Source organism: Neolamprologus brichardi, chromosome 8, assembly GCF_056152115.1.
Source record: "Neolamprologus brichardi isolate AB-2024 chromosome 8, ASM5615211v1, whole genome shotgun sequence".
NCBI classification, from domain to species: domain Eukaryota; kingdom Metazoa; phylum Chordata; class Actinopteri; order Cichliformes; family Cichlidae; genus Neolamprologus; species Neolamprologus brichardi.
In genome coordinates, this window is record NC_142111.1 from 24,446,998 (window position 1) to 24,466,028 (window position 19,031).

The 19,031-nt window shown below is 39.5% G+C and overlaps 1 protein-coding gene across 1 annotated transcript; it reads right to left on the reverse strand.

The window, feature by feature from the left end:
- Positions 1 to 805: 805 nt before the first annotated feature.
- On the reverse strand, positions 806 to 6,094 carry ccr10 (chemokine (C-C motif) receptor 10). Its single transcript, XM_035908740.2, has 2 exons — positions 6,070 to 6,094; positions 806 to 2,011 (listed from the first exon to the last, which is right to left on the reverse strand). Exons 1-2 carry the CDS (start codon positions 6,092 to 6,094, stop codon positions 885 to 887), a joined length of 1,152 nt encoding a protein of 383 aa, XP_035764633.2. The 3' UTR covers positions 806 to 884.
- Between the last annotated feature and the right edge of the window lie 12,937 nt (positions 6,095 to 19,031).

Sequence of the window (19,031 nt, forward strand, 5' to 3'; positions counted from 1 at the left end):
TCAAATAAGCTGCATTTTTGTACAGTAACCTTTTTTCAAACATTGTCTTCATGCTATGAATGCTTTGGCGATGCTGGCCCTCCTAATGCTTATGGCTGGATCCCGATCGTCACTGATGACACATCAGGTCTGTAAGATCGTAGCTTTGAAGTCTCTTCAGGCTTTCACTGCCACTTTGTGTTGTCAGCTGTGTGTTCATGCATAATGTGTGTCGTCATCAGGATAGGGATTTGGGTTGGTGGGTGGAGCTGTAGCTTAAAGTTTACTGGTAATTATGTGACAATGCATTCAGGTCATGTTACGGGGCAACACAAACGTAATGCAGAGTAGTGTAATGAATGAAATAATTAATTTTCCAATGAGTAATAAATAACGTTCGGCGTTACTCAACAAAATGGGAAAAAAGTCATGTGGAATATGTTACTTTTTTTTAAGGAACAGCGCCACCACTGGTCATATCTGGGATAGGTGGTTGGATGTGACGAGGTGTTACATGAAAGATCTCCTTTTTACCTATATTTTGGTGCAGGGTTAATCTTCTAGAATTACATAAAGTTTGTTAGGTTTGAAATGACACTGAAAAAGCAAAAAATAAAATAAAAATAATATATATATATCTATATAGATATATAGATATATATAGATATAGATAGATATAGATATGTATATATAAGCTAAAGGGGTCAGGTAGGACAAACGTATTGATTGTTCATGGGGTGACCCATTCAACTTGACTTACCAACAAGTTACCAACAACTGAATATAAGATGTTCCATTTCTAATAATGTTTATTCAACTTTTCGGTTCTTCATAACAGCTGTACGAAATATAAAAAATACAATATAATACAATATATGCAAAGCAGTTCATTGTCCACTCAGAGTTTATTTGGTTCCCGAAAACTTGAAGGCAACGGGACCATCGGGAGATGTTGGAGAGCATGCCGAAAGCACGGTGAGAGCAGGTGAGGAGGCGGAGATTGATGTGGAGTTCACCGTCTGTGGCACGACCAGATTGCGATATGGGCAGCCCGAATCGTAGATAAGCCTCAACACGTCCTGACGGAAACGCACGCCTACCAGGGCGTAGAGGATAGGGTTGAGGCAACAGCGGGTGTACGCCAGCGTGCAGGTGACGTACTCCAACATCAGACCACAGAATGGGCCAAACATTTTGCGACACAGCACCGCAGTGTACGGCAGCTGGAATACCAGAAAAACCAGCACCAGGGCAACCATCAGCTTCAGGGTACGCTGCCGTTGCCATTGCTTCCCTCGCCGATGTGCGTGCCCTTCCCACAGCACTCGAGCAATCGAAGTGTAGCTCGCCACCATAATGGCGAGGGACAGGCAGAAGATGGTGATGATCACGCCACTGGGAACCAGTCTTATTTGACCACTTACTTGCATGACACAGTACGCTTCAGTTTTGTTGCTTGAATTCCCAAAGAAGCGGTTTGAAACCCCCGAGAAGCGGATTTCAGGGATGCTTAGAGCCACTGCAACAAGCCATACCCCCACAGCAGTGAGCTTCCCAGCTGTTAGGATTTGGCTGCGCAGCCTGAGCATTTCCTGCGCTCGTGCTACTACCATGTAGCGGTCGACACTGATGCATGCCAGTAGCAGCAGCCCGCTGTATGTGTTGATGGCGTAGGTTGCACGCATGATCTTGCAGAGATGATAGGAGAAAATCCAACCCTTGTGAGTGTCAATGGCCTGCAATGGGAGCGTGAGGAGCAGGAGGAGGTCAGCCAGCGCCAGGTGGAACAGGAAGACATCGGTCATGGAACGAAGCCGAAAGCGGCGGTAGAGAGCAAAGGTGGCGATCACCAGGGAGTTTCCTGCAACGCCAAGCAGGAAGATGGCGGTGAAAGCGCAAGCTTGGAAGGTTTTGATGACGTCAGCCTGGTGGTCGTCAGCTTCACACCAGTCTTCATTGTCAAGATAATCTTCAGAATACGAGTCATTACTTATATTGAAGAAGTAATATTCTTCAGCATAGTCAGCCATTGCTGTTGGAGAAAATACAACTTGTAAGTCAAAGGATTATTAAAATAATGAAAAGCAACAAAAATACATACGTTTGCAATCAGTGTTTGGAGTACTGCTTTTTTAAATGTACTTTAAATACTATTGGTGATCCTCAGCATTTCCCCTACACTGTGTGTGGGCACTTTAAGTTTCAATATAACTGTATCATTTATCACATGCGGTCCCTAGGGAAAATTAATTGCCCACCTCTGCTCTTGGAGCAACAAGAGGCTGACATTTTTTGCCTTTCAGTAAATCAACGTGAAAACTAGCAAACAGATTGGTTTAACTGGGCTCAGACACACTCTGTGGCCACCACCAGGTCAGGATTATATTTGGTTTGTGATTGTAAGACTGACACTTATTATGACAGATTAATAAGGACATGTTTGGGTCATAAATTCAAAGTAGGTACTTGTGATGAATTTATTTATTTCCTGGCTTTTTAGGGGACATGGTCAGCAGACATGTATACTATTGATTGGGTCTTTCCAAAAGGCCCTTCAGTACATTAGCTTACATTAGTCAACATATGACCGTAAATTTCGGTCATATGTTGATTCCTGTAGTCGCTGCTGTTCTTAATAATAATAATAATAATAATGGATTTATATAGCGCTTTTCAAGGCACCCAAAGCGCTTTACAATGCCACTATTCATTTGCTCTCACACACTGGTGGAAGCAAGCTACGGTTGTAGCCTGGGGCAGACTGACAGAAGCGAGGCTGCCATATCGCGCCATCGGCCCCTCTGGCCAACACCAGTAGGCGGTAGGGTAAAGTGTCTTGCCCAAGGACACAACGACCAGGACAGAGAGCCCAGGGATCGAACCGGCAACCTTCCGGTTACAGATACACTTCCCAACCCCCTGAGCCACGGTTGCCCCGTTCTTATAGCCTGTATGCATTCAATTTCTAAATGTTTGTTCATCAAGTGAGTTATTCTGCTTACTCTTGTCAGTAATTATGTACGCAAACTAACACCAGAAAGCTGGTTACTAAACAGCTGCTCTGACTTGTGGTTTTTGTCTCCTCCCTCTATTATTTGTAGCTGCACCACTGCAACATTCATTAACATTTATCTAAGCAGGAAGTGAAACTCATGCAAAGAAGATTAGAAATCTTCTTTGCATGAGGGTGCTGGGCTAAGACGGAGTTTCAGGAGAAAACCTGCCCAAGCATGTCCTCTTATGGATCCAGGACCCTCTTGTTAAGCAGCTAACGACAATGTGCTGCTTGAAAAGGGGAGAAATCTCCCCCATTATGAGTTGTGTTTCCTTTCATGTAGTAGGGGGCACATCTCAACTATTCACTGATAACACCCCAACACCTTTCATTTCAGGCCATGATATTAAGCTTTAATAAAGAGGAAGCAAGCATGGAGTTGAGTGCAACAGCAACATATAACTAAAGATTGGAACTGAAATTTCCCTGAACAGACTTTGCCTTCTGCATTTTATTTACAACATAAAGTTAAAGCAGTCAGTTGTGGGCAAATAGACTGCATATGAAAAACTTCCTGCTGTTTTGACATGTCTGTAATGAATGTCTTGAGTCATTCTGTACTTCTCCAAAATGCCACAGAAAGACCAGCTTGCGTGAGTACTTATTATTGTTCAAAAAACTGCAGTGCTCCTTTTACATGAAGCCGGGGCTGATTTTGAGCAATGTTTTGCCCTGCACGTCACGATATCAGGAAATACCAACCCCTTTACAATCAGGTTGAAAGTGAGAGATCTGCAGCAAAGCTCTTCAGTCTGACTAGGCGGCTGTGATATTTTAGTCATTTCTTAGCATGTTGCGTGACACTGGCATCAGGTCGTTGGTACAGGGGAAATCGTGGGTAGCTCAAGGTTTACAGATCAGTCAGTGTCGCGTGCTAACAGCCTTTATAGACAGTTTTCACAATCACCTTTTTATCATTTCATCTTCAGCGATGTGCCTGTTTGAACAGGCTGCTCACAATGTTAAGTTTATTACAGCAATCCTCTTTCTTCTCTTAACTTGTCGGTTTGATGGTGGGGACACACATTAAGGTAAGAGGAAAAGGAAAACGTGTAGACGGGCTGGTGTCAGAGGGTTTGGTGCCAGTGTGATTTTCTGCTCTTAGAGTGTGAGTTAGGTGAGGGCTGCAGTTAAATGTGGAATCAGTCAGGATGGGAGTAAAGTTTTCAATACTCGAAATAATGTAAGTCATGTGCAATACTTAACAGAAAATCTCCCTTATTAGAAACGTCTGGGCGAATGGAGATGTCTGACAAACAGAACACTATAATTTGTTAGCGATATTAGCTCTCTCTAGTTCATACAGGGTCAGGGTTGAAAGAAGAAACCTGCATTAATAACCTTGTCATGTGTAATTTAATAAAATAAGAAAAACTCAGAGCCCCCTAATTTGTTCTAGTAGATGTGTTTTTTCCGCATTTAACTACTTAAAAACGTAATCTAGTAATACTCGTAAATTAAAGCGTTTAACAGCACTGACCGCTAAAAGTAAAGTTTGCAAGCTGCTTACTTTAAATATCGCTCTCTAACGATGGACAAAGGAGCGGACTTGGATATATTGCTGGTCCATGCTAACTTATATTCTACGTATGTGTTTATATAAGACAGCATTTTATAAATATTATATATACAAAACATTACTGTGCATTTCAATGCCCGGGTTAACACTCATAACAGCACTTTGCGTGTTCGTCTTCTCTGACTTTGACACGTCAGCCTTCAATCTGCCTTTGAGCTATTTTTTTCTCAGTATTGGGCTTACTCTGTAAATGCATAAAAGACAAATTATATATATCACAACATTTATGGTTTAAAATTTTGATTCAATTAAAAAGACTAAAATCTGAAGAACTTGGACATCCAAAAGACTGTTTTGCAAACATTGGGATGTGGTTTTCTTGGCACATTAGAGGCGTTAATTTCATCCCTTTATTTCAGATTTTAGTCATGGAAGCACCAGATATATTTTACTTTTTGCTGCTTTTTCAATTTGCTACTGATTTTCTTTATGTTGACGAGGCGATGGTGACTTCACGTCTAAATAAAAAGAATTATGTGCAACGTTCCTAAACTTTAATGTTAAATTAAAAAGTAAAACAAAAAATAGTTTTTTTTAAGGCTTATCAAATGCTTGTTTATACATTTTTAAAAACAATGCAATGTTCAACACGGATATACTTTTATCTGCAAAGGATGTGCAGCATTTGTGCCGCTGCTACAGCTATCTGTCTACAAATGGTTTGTCATGAAATATTTAGAGAAGAATAATTATTTTTTGGGTGGATTTTAAACAAACTGAAACATTTTTCTTGCTGTTGCACTTTGCGTTTTAAAAAACGAGGCATTTATTTTGCTCGTTGATTTTTCCCTGATTTAGTTTGAACTCTAAATATGTTTTGCACTAAAATGATTATTTTTTTAATCTTTATTAACAAAAACAGAATACTGTGCCTTACGTCACAATATCAGGAAACTTTTACCTCCTCTTACAATCAACCTGAAAGTGAGAACAACCCCACCAAACTCAAACATGGTTTATTTGAGTAGGCAGGCGTTTTATATTTCACACATTTTCATGTCTGCCTGCAGCTTTCAAGAGCCAGTTTCATATTTTTATCATCAGTGTAGCAAATAAGAATACTATATTTTTACCTGAAGCATACGTCTTTCTAATAGCATTGTGACGGAGTAAACCCCCAGCTTATGCTTTACAATTTACAGTCACTTCTATGGTTAGGGAGAAATAATTCTGACAATTTGGTAGTCATATCTTTGGTATAGTTTTCACAAATCAAGTGATTATGAGTCATATGTGGCTGCAGATTTGTTATGAACCACAACCACACTCCCAGACATTTCAACTTGGTGGATTTTTCACAGCAAACTGATTAAAATCACTAAATTTGCCACTAAAAATTAGGTTATTTTTAAAGTTACTGTTACATATATGCATCTGCACATCAAAACATGTGAAAGCATTGTCTTTTAGCTTACATTTTGCATTATTTTATAGTTACGTGTCTTAGAGCCCTTACCTGTACTATTAGAGGTGTTGAACATGTCCTTGGTGCTCCTCCTGTGGCAGTTGGAGAGATCAGTGAAACTCTCATGTTTAAAAACACGCCTTTGGGGTAAACCTTAACCAATGAAACACACTCTGTGTTTTGCTGACCTCGCCGTACCCCAGCTGTTTGTTTCCTCAGGAGGATGTGAACTGACTGAGATGATTCACATAGATCTTTATGGTACCTTGGCTTTATTAAAACAGTGCAATCAAGATAAATCATTAGAATGGGTTTTGCCTATCAGTGCTTTTGTTCTCTCATAACGTTTAAAGTCTAGTTGACTCCCTAGCATGCTGTGGCTTCTTTCAGTTCTCTTTTATTCACTTATATATGAAGCTTATTTCAATAAATGCTCATTCAGCTCTAAATTAAAATAAAATATATAAAAGCTCAATGAAGCTTCTGTTTTGAAAATCTGTGTGTGATCATGTTGAATCATCCTGATGGTAGGTTAGTAGAGAAAAAATAATGTGAATTGGCCTTTTTAGATACAAGTTATTTCCCCAAAATTTGTCTTTGTTCTTGTTATAGATTGAATATTACAATGCATTTTGCTGTAGGTTCAACTGGCAGGTCAAACGTAACAAACCACATCTTGGGGCGTGACTGCATGCTGGTGCCAGGACCAGTTCATAACCTCTGCCTGCTTCGTTTCGAGAGTTTATGATCGTTTGAGGACCCTGGCCACATAAGTCTCTCAACTTGTGAACTCAGTCAAGCATTTTTTCTCAAACCAAACTCAGAGTCATCCCTCGTGAGACCAAAGGTTTTCTGTGTAACCACCATAGAACCGTTATTATTGACATCTTAAGACATGAGATCAACTGCCAGTCAGCTAAAAACGTGATGAGCCACAAGACTCCGTGCATGTTGGATGATGTTATGTACGTTGTACATCGACTGAGAGACCAGCATATATATATATAGGTTATACCAAGAGCATTGGTTGTCGACGAGGTGGTAAAGGAAGACGACCAAAAACAAAACTGGGGAAATTTCATCAGACATAAATACTGATTACTGTAAAAGTTTTGCCTTCTTACCAAAACCAAAACATTAACAAAGGTATAGAGTTTACTGTGAAAGAAAAAATGTTTTATTTCTGGTTTGCGTCCCACTTTTCACTGCTGCTTGACGAGTAGTTTGCAAGCGTTTATAGACAAGTTAGTGTCTTCCATGTAAACTACTGATGACCCCAGCAACCTGTAGGTGACTAAAGCAATTGTAAGGAGGTTCTCAACACAGCACTGTATGCCTCTTTGTTTGACATTAGCAACCTCCCGCAACCACTCATAACTATTCAGGGAAGGGGAAAGGGTTTTAGGCCTACGTGACAGAGGCCTAAAAACGTACGCGGCACTGCTACCTGCTCTGGAAATGCCCCTGCTTTATCCCCAAGTACAAAGTGATTGGACCTGATGAATGCTGCATAGCCAAGTTGCAGCTAGCTGTTCTAGCATTGTCGTTGCCCAGCGAAATAAATAATCAGCAATTATTCCAAGCAAAAGTTATAATCAATATTCACCGGGAACTAGTCTACTTTTCTTCAAAGATCACTGTAATTTCCAAATGACTGTTCATAGTTTCGAAAAGCTCACAACAGCTATCTCATTCTCATTGGATAATGACCTGCGATTAACAACCCATTAGCCAAATACGCCACATAAATTTACCTCACTTTAAAGGTTAAATTTTTGCTTCTTTGTTATATACCATTTAATATAAATTATCATGGATCACATCAGCTGGTAAAATAATATGAGAAGCTGTCCAATAAGCATTTGCAATTGTTTATAATTTTGCTACTAATAATATTAGCAAAAACGAAAGTTTTAGACAGCTAGCTAGAATTTAGCTTATGCTACATGACTCTTCAGCATGTTCTAGTGTTAAATCTTATGTAGCCATTTCGATACATGATAGCAGAGTATGTTTAAAGTATGTTGTATACAAACGACTTTTCAATTCTCTGGCTTTGACTCATCAGTCTTCAGTCTGCATGTTTTTCAAAAGTTGTTCAAAAGACAAAATATATTTCTCTGCACCTCTCCCTAAAACAAAATTTACATTTTAAATTTATATTAAATGTAAAGACAATCAACATGCCCAAAATACAAATTTGCAATTACGTTTTGTTTTTTGAAAGTTGTTACTTCAAGTGGTTTCAGAACCACCAGAAGTTTCATATTCAAACTTTGCGTTGAAGTTTCATGTTCAACCTAATATTTCAGAGTTTAGTCACGAAAGCACTAACAACAAATACAAGTGATTTTTATTAAGTTGTTTTAGGTCATAGATTTGCAACTAGGTCATATTATTGTGCACAGTAATGGAGTCTTCTCTGGGTTATTTATTGAATAAAACTTTTAAAGACAACCCTTTGAAGCACGTGGAGTCTAATTTTCAGCCCTCGTAGTTTCCCTGAGTGAAGGTGTGATACTTAGAAAGTGATAGGCCTTATTGTGGTCCTTGACATAGCTAGTCTGATTATCTAATATAGAAGCATATTCAGACATTTTGCAAAAGTAAACATGTCTCATAAATAGACATTTGTGTAGATGCATAGAAATGTTGCAACTGCAACCCAACAGTTCAAATTTAAATAAAGGGGATGCAACAAAGGTAACACAGAGTGGCGCAGACTATGAAAGCAATCACTGGCTTCTGTTTATTTGATAAAACCTGGGGGAAATAGACAAACACTGTATATTGTTCCAGTGAGCAACACGATGTGCAAATATTTCACCGCTAACCATTGGTCCCACAGTACCACAGTCTTTGACCCACTTTTAATTTGTTGTGATTTGATCACCGTAGTCATGCCATCTACACAGCTTAACTCCTACCCTTTATTTCAGCATCGATGCATTTGATGCTTTAGGTTAGCAAGACGTTCAGTGGAAATTTTGTAGGCCAAATGGAGAAGTTTGCGTTGTGCTGCACTGTACCAGTGCAAATGAAGAAATGCCAAAGCTCATGCTGCTGTGAAATCTAAATCTTCTGAATTATGTATAAGTAAAGTAGGATAAATAAATGAAGTCAATATTGACATTACAAAATAACCCCTAATATGCGCTTGCATCCATTATTCCAAATGACGTCAGGCTGCAACATCATTAACTCCATTCTGGACTCGAGCTGCTCTAGAATCCAATTAAGCAATATTACCAATTTAATTACGTTTCCCACCATTCGAGAAATGGGTTAGATCAACTGACTGATTTAAATGTGCAGGAACGCATATTTATGATGGGTATGCAAATCGAAAACTAGTTGTCTTATCGCTGCGGAGGCGTTAACAGCGATTAGACCACAGCGTTTGCTTTGCAGGCCATGAGAAAGTTGTACAATAGGTTTCTCTGCACTGTTTCTGCTGATGGGAACTTGTTGGCATGTTGACAGCTGAGCTCGCACATTGTCAATCCTTAATCCTCAGTGTGGTTTAGTTAACTTCTGATTGCAAACCTTCATGCTTGTTTGTACGTGTGGTTGGTGCAAACGATGTGAAAGTGGTGACCTACTACTCAACCTGTGAACAACCTCTCAACAGTCATTGGCTCGTTTTTCTTCACTTCCAACTTTTGATTTTGCATATCTGAAGAACTTTATATCTTTTTCACCAATGATATCCGACCAGTAATTGTAAAAAATATTCTCAATTTAACTTGTCTTTGAATATAGGTCTTTAAAGACAGGTCTAGTCAAGTGCTTGGCGATGCGTCAATAAAGGTCAATAAATGACTACGATCTACCAGAAATCGAAAGAAAAACATTTTTGTATCAGTCTCACTTTGAAAAAGTGAACATTTAATTGTCTGTTACTGTGTTATAATAAGATCTACACCATGTCAGTGTGTAACATATGCAAATTTTCATTGATTTATATTTTTTGGAGACCATTAACAAGTTTGGGATCCTAACAACTGCCTGTAGCTAAGCAGCTAAGTGTCAACTGAGTCTCATAATTTACTACGCAAAAATATTAACATCATCACATAACAATAACCTTCCAATAACAAAATAATATTAAGTGTAATGTTGACTTTGGATAATTTAGACATTAATGGGTTATTAGAATACAATTATGGCAAAATTCAGTGTTTGTATATATATATAAAACAATCTCCTCCAAAAACAGCAGATTTCCAGGTATCACCGTTGGTCTTTTATGTCTAGCTTTTCAAAGCTTCAAAAAATTATATTTTCATGTTATTATTACATTATTATTTATTTTAATGAATAACTAATTAATTATTTCTGACCTCTGACCACATCAGCAATCACTAATATTTATTATAAACTTTCTAAATTTTTAAAGGCCGACATCATCCCTTTTATAAAAGTAACGGTCACTGTCATGCTGCTAAACTGCCTTAAAAAATTCTGCAGGTAAATGTGTGTAAGACATATTTGTAGTTTATTAAAATTGGCATAAAGAAAATAAATTTCTAAATGAGTCAATCCTGGTTTTATCATGTGTGAAATATTTCAGTGATACGAACATATTTTACAAGAATAAAACCTCCATAAGCTGACTGACCTTGTGATTCCTCACAGTGATATAAGTACAGATAAATCTCTCTGGAAGATTCAACAAATGTAAAGGTGGAGAAACAGGAACAGAAACAGGCATCTTCAGAGTGGATTTCAAGTTATAAAACGATGTTAAAGTCTCAGTTTTTTTTTTATCACATCTGTTATTTTCTACACTGATAGATTGATTCATCCACAAAAGGCGCAGTATACGATGTTCCTAAAGAAACTGTAAGAACGTAACCTTTAACATATTTTATTAGAAAAAAACTTTTTTAAACCTTTTTTCTTTCTTTGCATTTTTTCTTTGTATTTTTTAAGGCTGTGATGTTTTATTATAAATCACTCTGTGTTTGTGTTCGTTTTACTTCATGCAGGGAAAAAAGATACAAAAACGTAGAAACACGAGGCAATAATTTTAATTTAAGAACATTCTGATGATGTCACTAAAAACTGAGCACTATGTAGCTTTACCTATAATACAGCCATGTTATTAAATTGAATTAGCTTCTACAGGTGCCCCTAATGAAGAACTACACAGTGTTTAAGCACACATACAGCTACAGTATTCTCTATGACAGCAGTTCAAATGTTCCATTTTTAATGTGACAACTGCTGATAGAAACACTGTGACAAATGCTGACACGGCATGTTTAGCGCTGCATAATTAGCTCATATTATATTATTCTGCAGCTTTATCCGCCAAAAAGCAGAAGTTTAATTCCCCAGACTCTTTTAGGTTTGCATGCCTTTTATTAAACTTTGATTGTATTTTTAAATACACTCTTGCTGAAACACAGATATCAGTTATTAGAAAATTAACATTTTTGTGCCGCAGCTGAAAAACAGCCGTGCAGTGAGGCTGAACTGTCTTCGGTCTGAAGCGTAATTCTGAAACTAAGAATGTGTTGTGTGCGTGGGTCTTAGGTTCTGACTTAGTCCTGCAGGTTTGTCTGGGTATCATAATTGTTGTTTACTTTTCATATTGTCTGTAATTCAGATTACTCTTTGCATTTCTTTTTGTGAGTAATGTTATTTATCATTTAATCTGGAGATTATTTATTTTGATCATCTGATAAAGTCCAATGTTTTATCCTCGGATATCTTCCTCTGCCCAACTGAATCATCATTTCAGTAAACTGTACATAATGAAATGGCACGTAAAGCAACGATGCCTTTTAGCTTGTACACAGCACAGAAACTACTCTTAATTCTGTTCACACTCTTTAAAGGATACACAATAGATCATTTCTCACCTCTGACCTCAAAACATCACGTGGGGACTTTATAGTCTGTGCTACTTAAAATTGCACACATGTTTACAGCAAACCTGAAAAAGATTTTCCATTTATTTCTTGCACTACATCATTTTCTATGCACAGCTGTTTACATAGTCATGTCAACGCTGCTGCAACAGATGCACACACACGTGTTATATGTACTGCACTGTGAAATGTCATGTTGTTCAGGTTTATATGGCACATATAAGGTGTGAATGTATCAAATGTTCTGCAAGTTGAAACTAGCAAGACTATTACAGTTAACTAAAACAAAACTAAGGTGCGAAAAGACATTAGTTCCCTTAAACGACAAAGCAAAAACAAAGCAAACATTTGACATTAAGAAAGAAACTATCTTTTACAATAAAATGAAAATGTACCAGAAATTTCTTATTTACTCAAATTTGTTTACTGAAACTGAAGTCTACATGACAAAATCTGCTGTCTGTGTTTTAATATTTATTATAAAATTCCTCAATTTTCCCCACATAGAAGGTCTTGAATAATCAGACTCCATCTTCTGTTAATGACCTTATACTGTATCACCCCATTAAAGCACTTTGCTCTCAGACTGTAGGCTTACTTGTTCTTCTTTTTTGATAAAGCATACAGTTAGGGCTGGATCAGGTGACCCTTAGTTACACTCCTGTGGGATTCCCATGATGCATTGTGTTCCTCTTCTTCGCTCACCTTTTGTCACTCACTACTGCATTTAAACATTGGCTATTATTCATCTCTGCCTCTCTTCCACAGCATTTCTTTGTCCTGTCTTCCTAACCTCGACTCCAACCAGTCACAGCAGATGCCCGCCCTTCCCTGAGCCTGGTTCTGCTGGAGGTTTCTTCCTATTATGGCAATATATAAATAAAACTGAACTTGAAAGAAATTGAAATATTTCACTGATAGGGCCATTTTATAGAAATGCTTCTACAGGTGCCGCTAATGTAGAGCTACGGAGTGTTTCAGCACACGTAAAGCTAATTTTACATTTGAACACTACAGTATTCTCTATGATAGCAGTTCTGTGAGGTAAGTAGTACATCAGGACAGCCAGGGCTCAGAATCATGATGATGCTTAGTGCTGCTGCGGACGAAGCAGTCGTTCGCTCGTTTTAAAAGAAAGGAAGGCTCATCCGCTGAGGAGAAGGGTGCAAAACCACAAAACATGAGATATGCAAACTGGCAGCTATTGAGCTTATCTAAATGTAACGATAAAGTCTTTGATCTCTAACTAGAAAAACTGCTTCCTTTTTCCACTGCATGTGAATGAGTCGGGCATCAAAAGGGCTTTAAAATTCTGCCCAATGAAAATGTACTGTGGCTTTATTATGGAAATAATAAAACAAAACACAAACGCCAGACACCCTGTGTAGACAATGGGTGGATAGTACAACACACTGATTTTGTGCTGTTTTTTTTGGTAAATGTGTGTTTGTTTTGCACGCTGTTTCCAATGCTCACTGTCTATTTGTGTCCTCTGAGTACCTCCTACAGTGTAGCAGTCTGCAGTGGTTTATTTGATGTGTGGGAAGGTTACAGATAGTTTTTTCTAAACCCTCACATGTGTTTTATGAGTCAATCTTTGTCACCTACAGACGTTCTCCATCAGTGTTTTTAAGATGTTCAGTCATCCATGAAAGACTTTCAATTGCATGAAACTGCGTGACAGGTGCTGTATAAAGCCTGTGACACAATAATAAAGAATACTTTCACAGAAAAATTGTGTTTGTGGTGATTTTTTTAAATTATGTATATACGTATAAAGGGAAACTTTAGTACTCAGTTCTAGCTTCATATGTCCTTTAAGGACTCTACTATAGCAGCTTTTGCAGGATTCACAATTTAGAAGAGTTCATCCTCTGTCTGAAACAACCTTTTTTAGCTCCTCCCCCTTTAAGATCATGTTTGATTTGCTACACGTCACAAGTAGAAGATCTGAACACCAGATTGATGGGGTGTCTTGGCTCACAGACAGAGTAGTGTGCCTGGGATAACCCTTTTTAATGATGTCATACAGAGCCAAGAATCAAAGTGTAATAAAGTGTTTGGAGCAGTCTGACAGGTGTGTATGTTTAATATGAGCATTCACCATTACAGGGTTTTTTTCTTCATTCATACAGAAATTGTGGCTGCTCCACAAGAAGGTGTGACTTTCAACTAAAGGGAAATCATCCAAAAATACACAACTGTGTATTGAATTCTTAGAAATAACAGGAAACACACTCTCTGCCTTGACAATGTGTCTTAACTATGGTACTTATGCACAACGTCACACCTCCGCCCCCAAGATCTATTTTAAGACAGAAAATCCTTCATGTTCCCCATATAATTATTTTAAGCAGATACATTTCTTTGATTAGTGGCTTTCACGCATAATAGTGTAGAACTACTATTACTAACAAATGAAAATAATAAAATTCAATATGCAATAACAACAGGCCATTATTAGTGGGTGATGTACATTAAATATAGATATGCATTTATAATGTAGTGTTAGCGTTAAAGGAACTTGAATTACATAAAAACTATGTATTAAAAAAGTGACCACTCATCATATTTCATACTTAGTTCAATCATTCCCTTAATCAATAAAGCTCAAATGCACAATTGGGTTTTTTCATGAGTTGAAACATTCATCAAAATGATTTTTGAGAATAAAATAATCAACATGTTTTGTTTTTGTTTACTCAGACATCCTTTATTTGTGTCAGTTTATCTTTCAGTCAAATAATGTAAAGCAGAGTTCTTGTTGTTGTTGTTTTACTCAGGTTGATAAATCAACCACCAAGACTGACTTTGAAAGATTTCACGCATGTGAAAAGTGACGTGTGGGGAAAAATAGCTTCGAAACACCTGAACGTCTCACTTGTATTTAAGTGGTTTCTTTAAGAAAGGGGGGAAAACAGCTTCACCACATACCAGATTGTCATCTAGTAGAGGGACAGCCTATGACGTGGTGTCTGTGAAGACAGCACGTCTAGATGAACATGATTAACTCTGTTACGAGGTTTAACGTGTTAACATGTTAGTTCTGCATATCTTTGTATAACCGATCAGAGTTTTTCTTGGCTCATTAGGGGCCTTTAACAGGTTACTATAAGCACAAATGATCTGCATGATAAACTCACATTTAAGAAAAATCTTATTTCTGTTTATTCCTCTTTGGGAAGGATCAAATGTTCTTTAAAATTATTTTAGTATGCATACAAAACCACGCGTAATAAATATTAGTATCCAGTTACAGTGTGGTAATTTAGCAGGCCCCTGTGATGTATAAATTAGATCGATCAAGCTCTCTTTCCTGTAACTGTTAATCTGAAATCAATCTGACTCTGTTCATTTAACTTGCACTTGTTTGCATTAAGATCCTGGCTTCCTGTGACCTTTAACCTTCACTCTTGTTCGTGCTTCCTCAGTCGTTGTCACCTGGCTGGAACTCTGTCTTTGCAGCACTTATACACCTGAATAGCAACCTCACTTTTCCTCTTGCTGTCATACTGTGTACCTCAAAACTAGGTTTCTGAAGTACAAAAGCACTGCTTTAGAAACCTGATTGTAACCAGGATGCAGATGTCCATTTAAAACCCTTCGACTGTCCCTTAATGTCTGTCAACAAGCAGCAAACCCCCGAATGCCAGTTTAGTTTCCTGTCTCCGACAAGCCAGCTGAAAAAAACTGACATCCTGCACATTTAATACCACAAAACACAGGAAGTTGTTGTTTTCATACCTCTGTGTGTATCTGTAGTGGGTAAAAGCTTGTCTGTGTGAAATGTAAACTCACTTTCAGGTCGCCTATTTTTCCCAACATCTGGTTAAGTTATCATGACAATATGAGCAATTCAGGTCAATTCAGCTCAGTTTTACTTACATCGCACCAAATCACAACAACAGTTGCCTCAAGACATTTTGCATTGTAAAGTGAAGGTAAACTCTACAACAATACGGAGAAAACAACAACATGTCGTGTTAGTAAATAGGACCAGACAGGCACACAGTTTATGGGTTTCCTGTCTAACATTCATGCTGCACATTCTTCCTGATTCCTGAAGGAAGAAATCCCTTATGAGTGTTTTTTACTAGTCGTACATGAAGGATCATGACGAATCAGGAAATTGGGCTGCCCATTAACTTGCACTTGGAAAGTCCCAGCACAATTACAAACTTTGTGACTGCAGCAGGCCTATCATATGTCTATAGGACAGAGTGCATCCAATTACTTAATGCAAAACCACAATAATATGAATATACAGTCTGCCACGTGACAACAGAAAAAAATATATAATTATTTAGTATGACTACTAACTTGGGGTTGTATGGTAAAGACGTACAGGAAGACACACTGACTGTTAATGACACTCCAGCTCAAACGTTATTACTGAAATGAGTTGTGTTTATTTCTGGGGTGTTCCCCAGGGCTCCATCCTTGGCTCCTTGTTGTTCTCCACTCACATGTCCACCCATAAATAAAGCATTCATTATCATTAAAAAACATCAGAAATAAGTCAGTTCTTTTCTGGTCATAACCAGAGATGGACAGTAACGCCTTACGCGTTACTGTAATCCGATTACTTTTTTTAAGTAACGAGTAAAGTAAGGGATTACTATCGGAAAAACGGTAATTAGATTACCGTTACTTTCCAGTAGGAACGCTGCGTTACTGCGTTACTAAAACCGTGACTAAAACCCGGGTGGTGGTCCCCATTTTTAAGAAGGGGACCTGCCAGTCCAGGGGTGCCGCCCCTGATCTCCACGCAACATTGCAGAGGCGTGTCAGCCAGGACAGCCCTACAACATCCAGAGCCTTCAGGAACTCGGGGTGGACACCAGGGGCTCTGCCACGAAGGACTTGTTTAACTGCCTCAGTGACATCACCCCTGGAAATTGGCGGGTCATCCCCGTCATCCCCATACTCTGCTTCCTCCTCAGTGGGATTAAGGAGGTCCTCAAAGTATTCCTTCCACCACCCGACAATTTTCTCAGTCGACGTCAGCAGCGCTCCACCAGCACTATACACAGTGCAGGTAGAGCACCGCTTTCCCCTCCTGAGTCGCCTGACGGTTTGCCAGAATCTCTTCGAGGCAGTCCGGAAGTCTTTTTCCATGGCCTCTCCGAACTCCTCCCACATCCAAGTTTTTGCTTTGGCCACTGCCTGAGCCGCATCCCGCTTGGCCTGTCGGTACCTGTCAGCTGCCTCCGAAGTCCCACGGGCTAACCAAGCCCGATAGGACTCCTTCTTCAGCCTGATGGCTCCCTTCACCTCTGGTGTCCACCATTTGGTTCGGGGGTTACCACCATGACAGGCACCAACCACCTTGTGGCCGCAGCTCATTGCAGCAGCTTCGGCAAAGAACATGCTAAACATGGTCCGTTCGGTCTCAATGTCCCCAGTCTCCCTTGGAATACTGTTGAAGTTCTGCCGGAGGTGTATGTTGAAGATCTCGCGGACAGGGGCCTCTGAAAGGCATTCCCAGCACGCCGGGTCTGTCCAGTGTCCTCCCCCGCCACCTGATCCAATACACCACCAGGTGGTGATCAGTTGACAGCTCAGCCCCTCTCTTTACCCGACTGTCCAGAACATATGGTCACAGGTCTGGTGATACGATTACAAAATCGATCATCGACCTGTGGCTTAGGACGTCCTGGTGCCACGTGCACTTATGGACACTCTTATGATCGAACAACTCCAGTTTCAACTCCAGACTGAAACAGAGTCCAGCCCCTCTCCAGGAGGCTGGTTCCAGAGCCCAAGCCATGTGTAGAGGTGAGCCCGACTATATCTAGCCGGTACCTCTCAACCTCACGCACTAACTCAAGCTCCTTCCCCACCAGAGAGGTGACATTCCATGTCCCAATTGCCAGTCTTGGTAGCCGGGGATCAGTCCGCCAGGGCCTCCGCTCCTGGCCACTGCCCAGCACACAAAGCACCCAACGGCGCCTCCTGCGGGTGGTGGGCCTGCGGGAGGATGGGCCCATGTCCCCTTTTCGGGCTATGCCGGTCGGGCCCCATGGACTAAGGCCCGGCCACCAGACGCTCGCCCTCAGGCACCCTCCCCGGGCCTGGCTCCAGGGTGGGGCCCTGGTAACCCTATCCCAGGCAGGATAACTTGTTCCCTCGATGTTTTCCTCGTAAGGGTCTTCTGAGAAGTGTCTTATCTTTTCACTTTGAAGCTGGTTTTGTGCTCTCTGCAGAATCAACTTCACTTTATGTGCCCTGACCGTGGATCCATGGCACAAACTCTTGGGAATAAGTCTGCTCTGTCTGCGTCTTAGGTTAAAGTGGAGGTGGTTTCCATAATCTGCTAGTTTTCTTGATTCCCTTTTATGCCACAGCAGTTCAAGAATGTTCCTCCCAAAGTGCATGGCAATATGTCTGTGTAGGTTCTCATTCATCCAGGTCATAGTAATCTAAGGAGTTTAGAAAGAAAGCAACTGGACTTCTTTAAATTCCTGGGAATCTCTGCCATTTGGTCTTAAAACTGAAGACACTCCAAAAAAATGAGGGTTAAAACAATTTCAAGAAACTTAAGGAAGTTCAGTCACTTTTCTTCCCCAAGTCCTTAGTTCACGCTCATTGATGTTTACTGAACACATCATAGAAAATCCAACTCTCTGACTCAAATGCAACAACCTGCTTGTTAAACAGTTAAACAAGCAGGTTACTGCATTTGATGGTGCATTAATTAGAAAGCCTCTGTGATGCAGAGCAGCTGTAACTGTGAAGTGAATCTTCTGAAAAGTCTACCAATTAAAACCTTTTACAACATACACATTTTTCATGCTGGGTTATATTGACTGGCTCGAGCAGAATGAGTGCAGAGTCCTCGACATTTTTTCTGGTGCGCCGCCCTTTAGAAGCTAAACAAAGATTACTTTCCAAATTTTTGACCCATTATTAATACAAAATTATCACCCAAGTTAATATTATTTTAGCAGCAGCCACCACAGGTTTGCCCTGTCTATCACATTGCAGCTGCTGTGGCTTCCACGCACAATTTGAAAACCACTGAACTAAACATGTTGATCAGTGAATTTCACTTTATAAGCAAATCTGTGCTTCCCTTTCTACTCATTTCTCAACATTCAGTGTCTAAAATTAGCTACTAATATATGCGGGTGT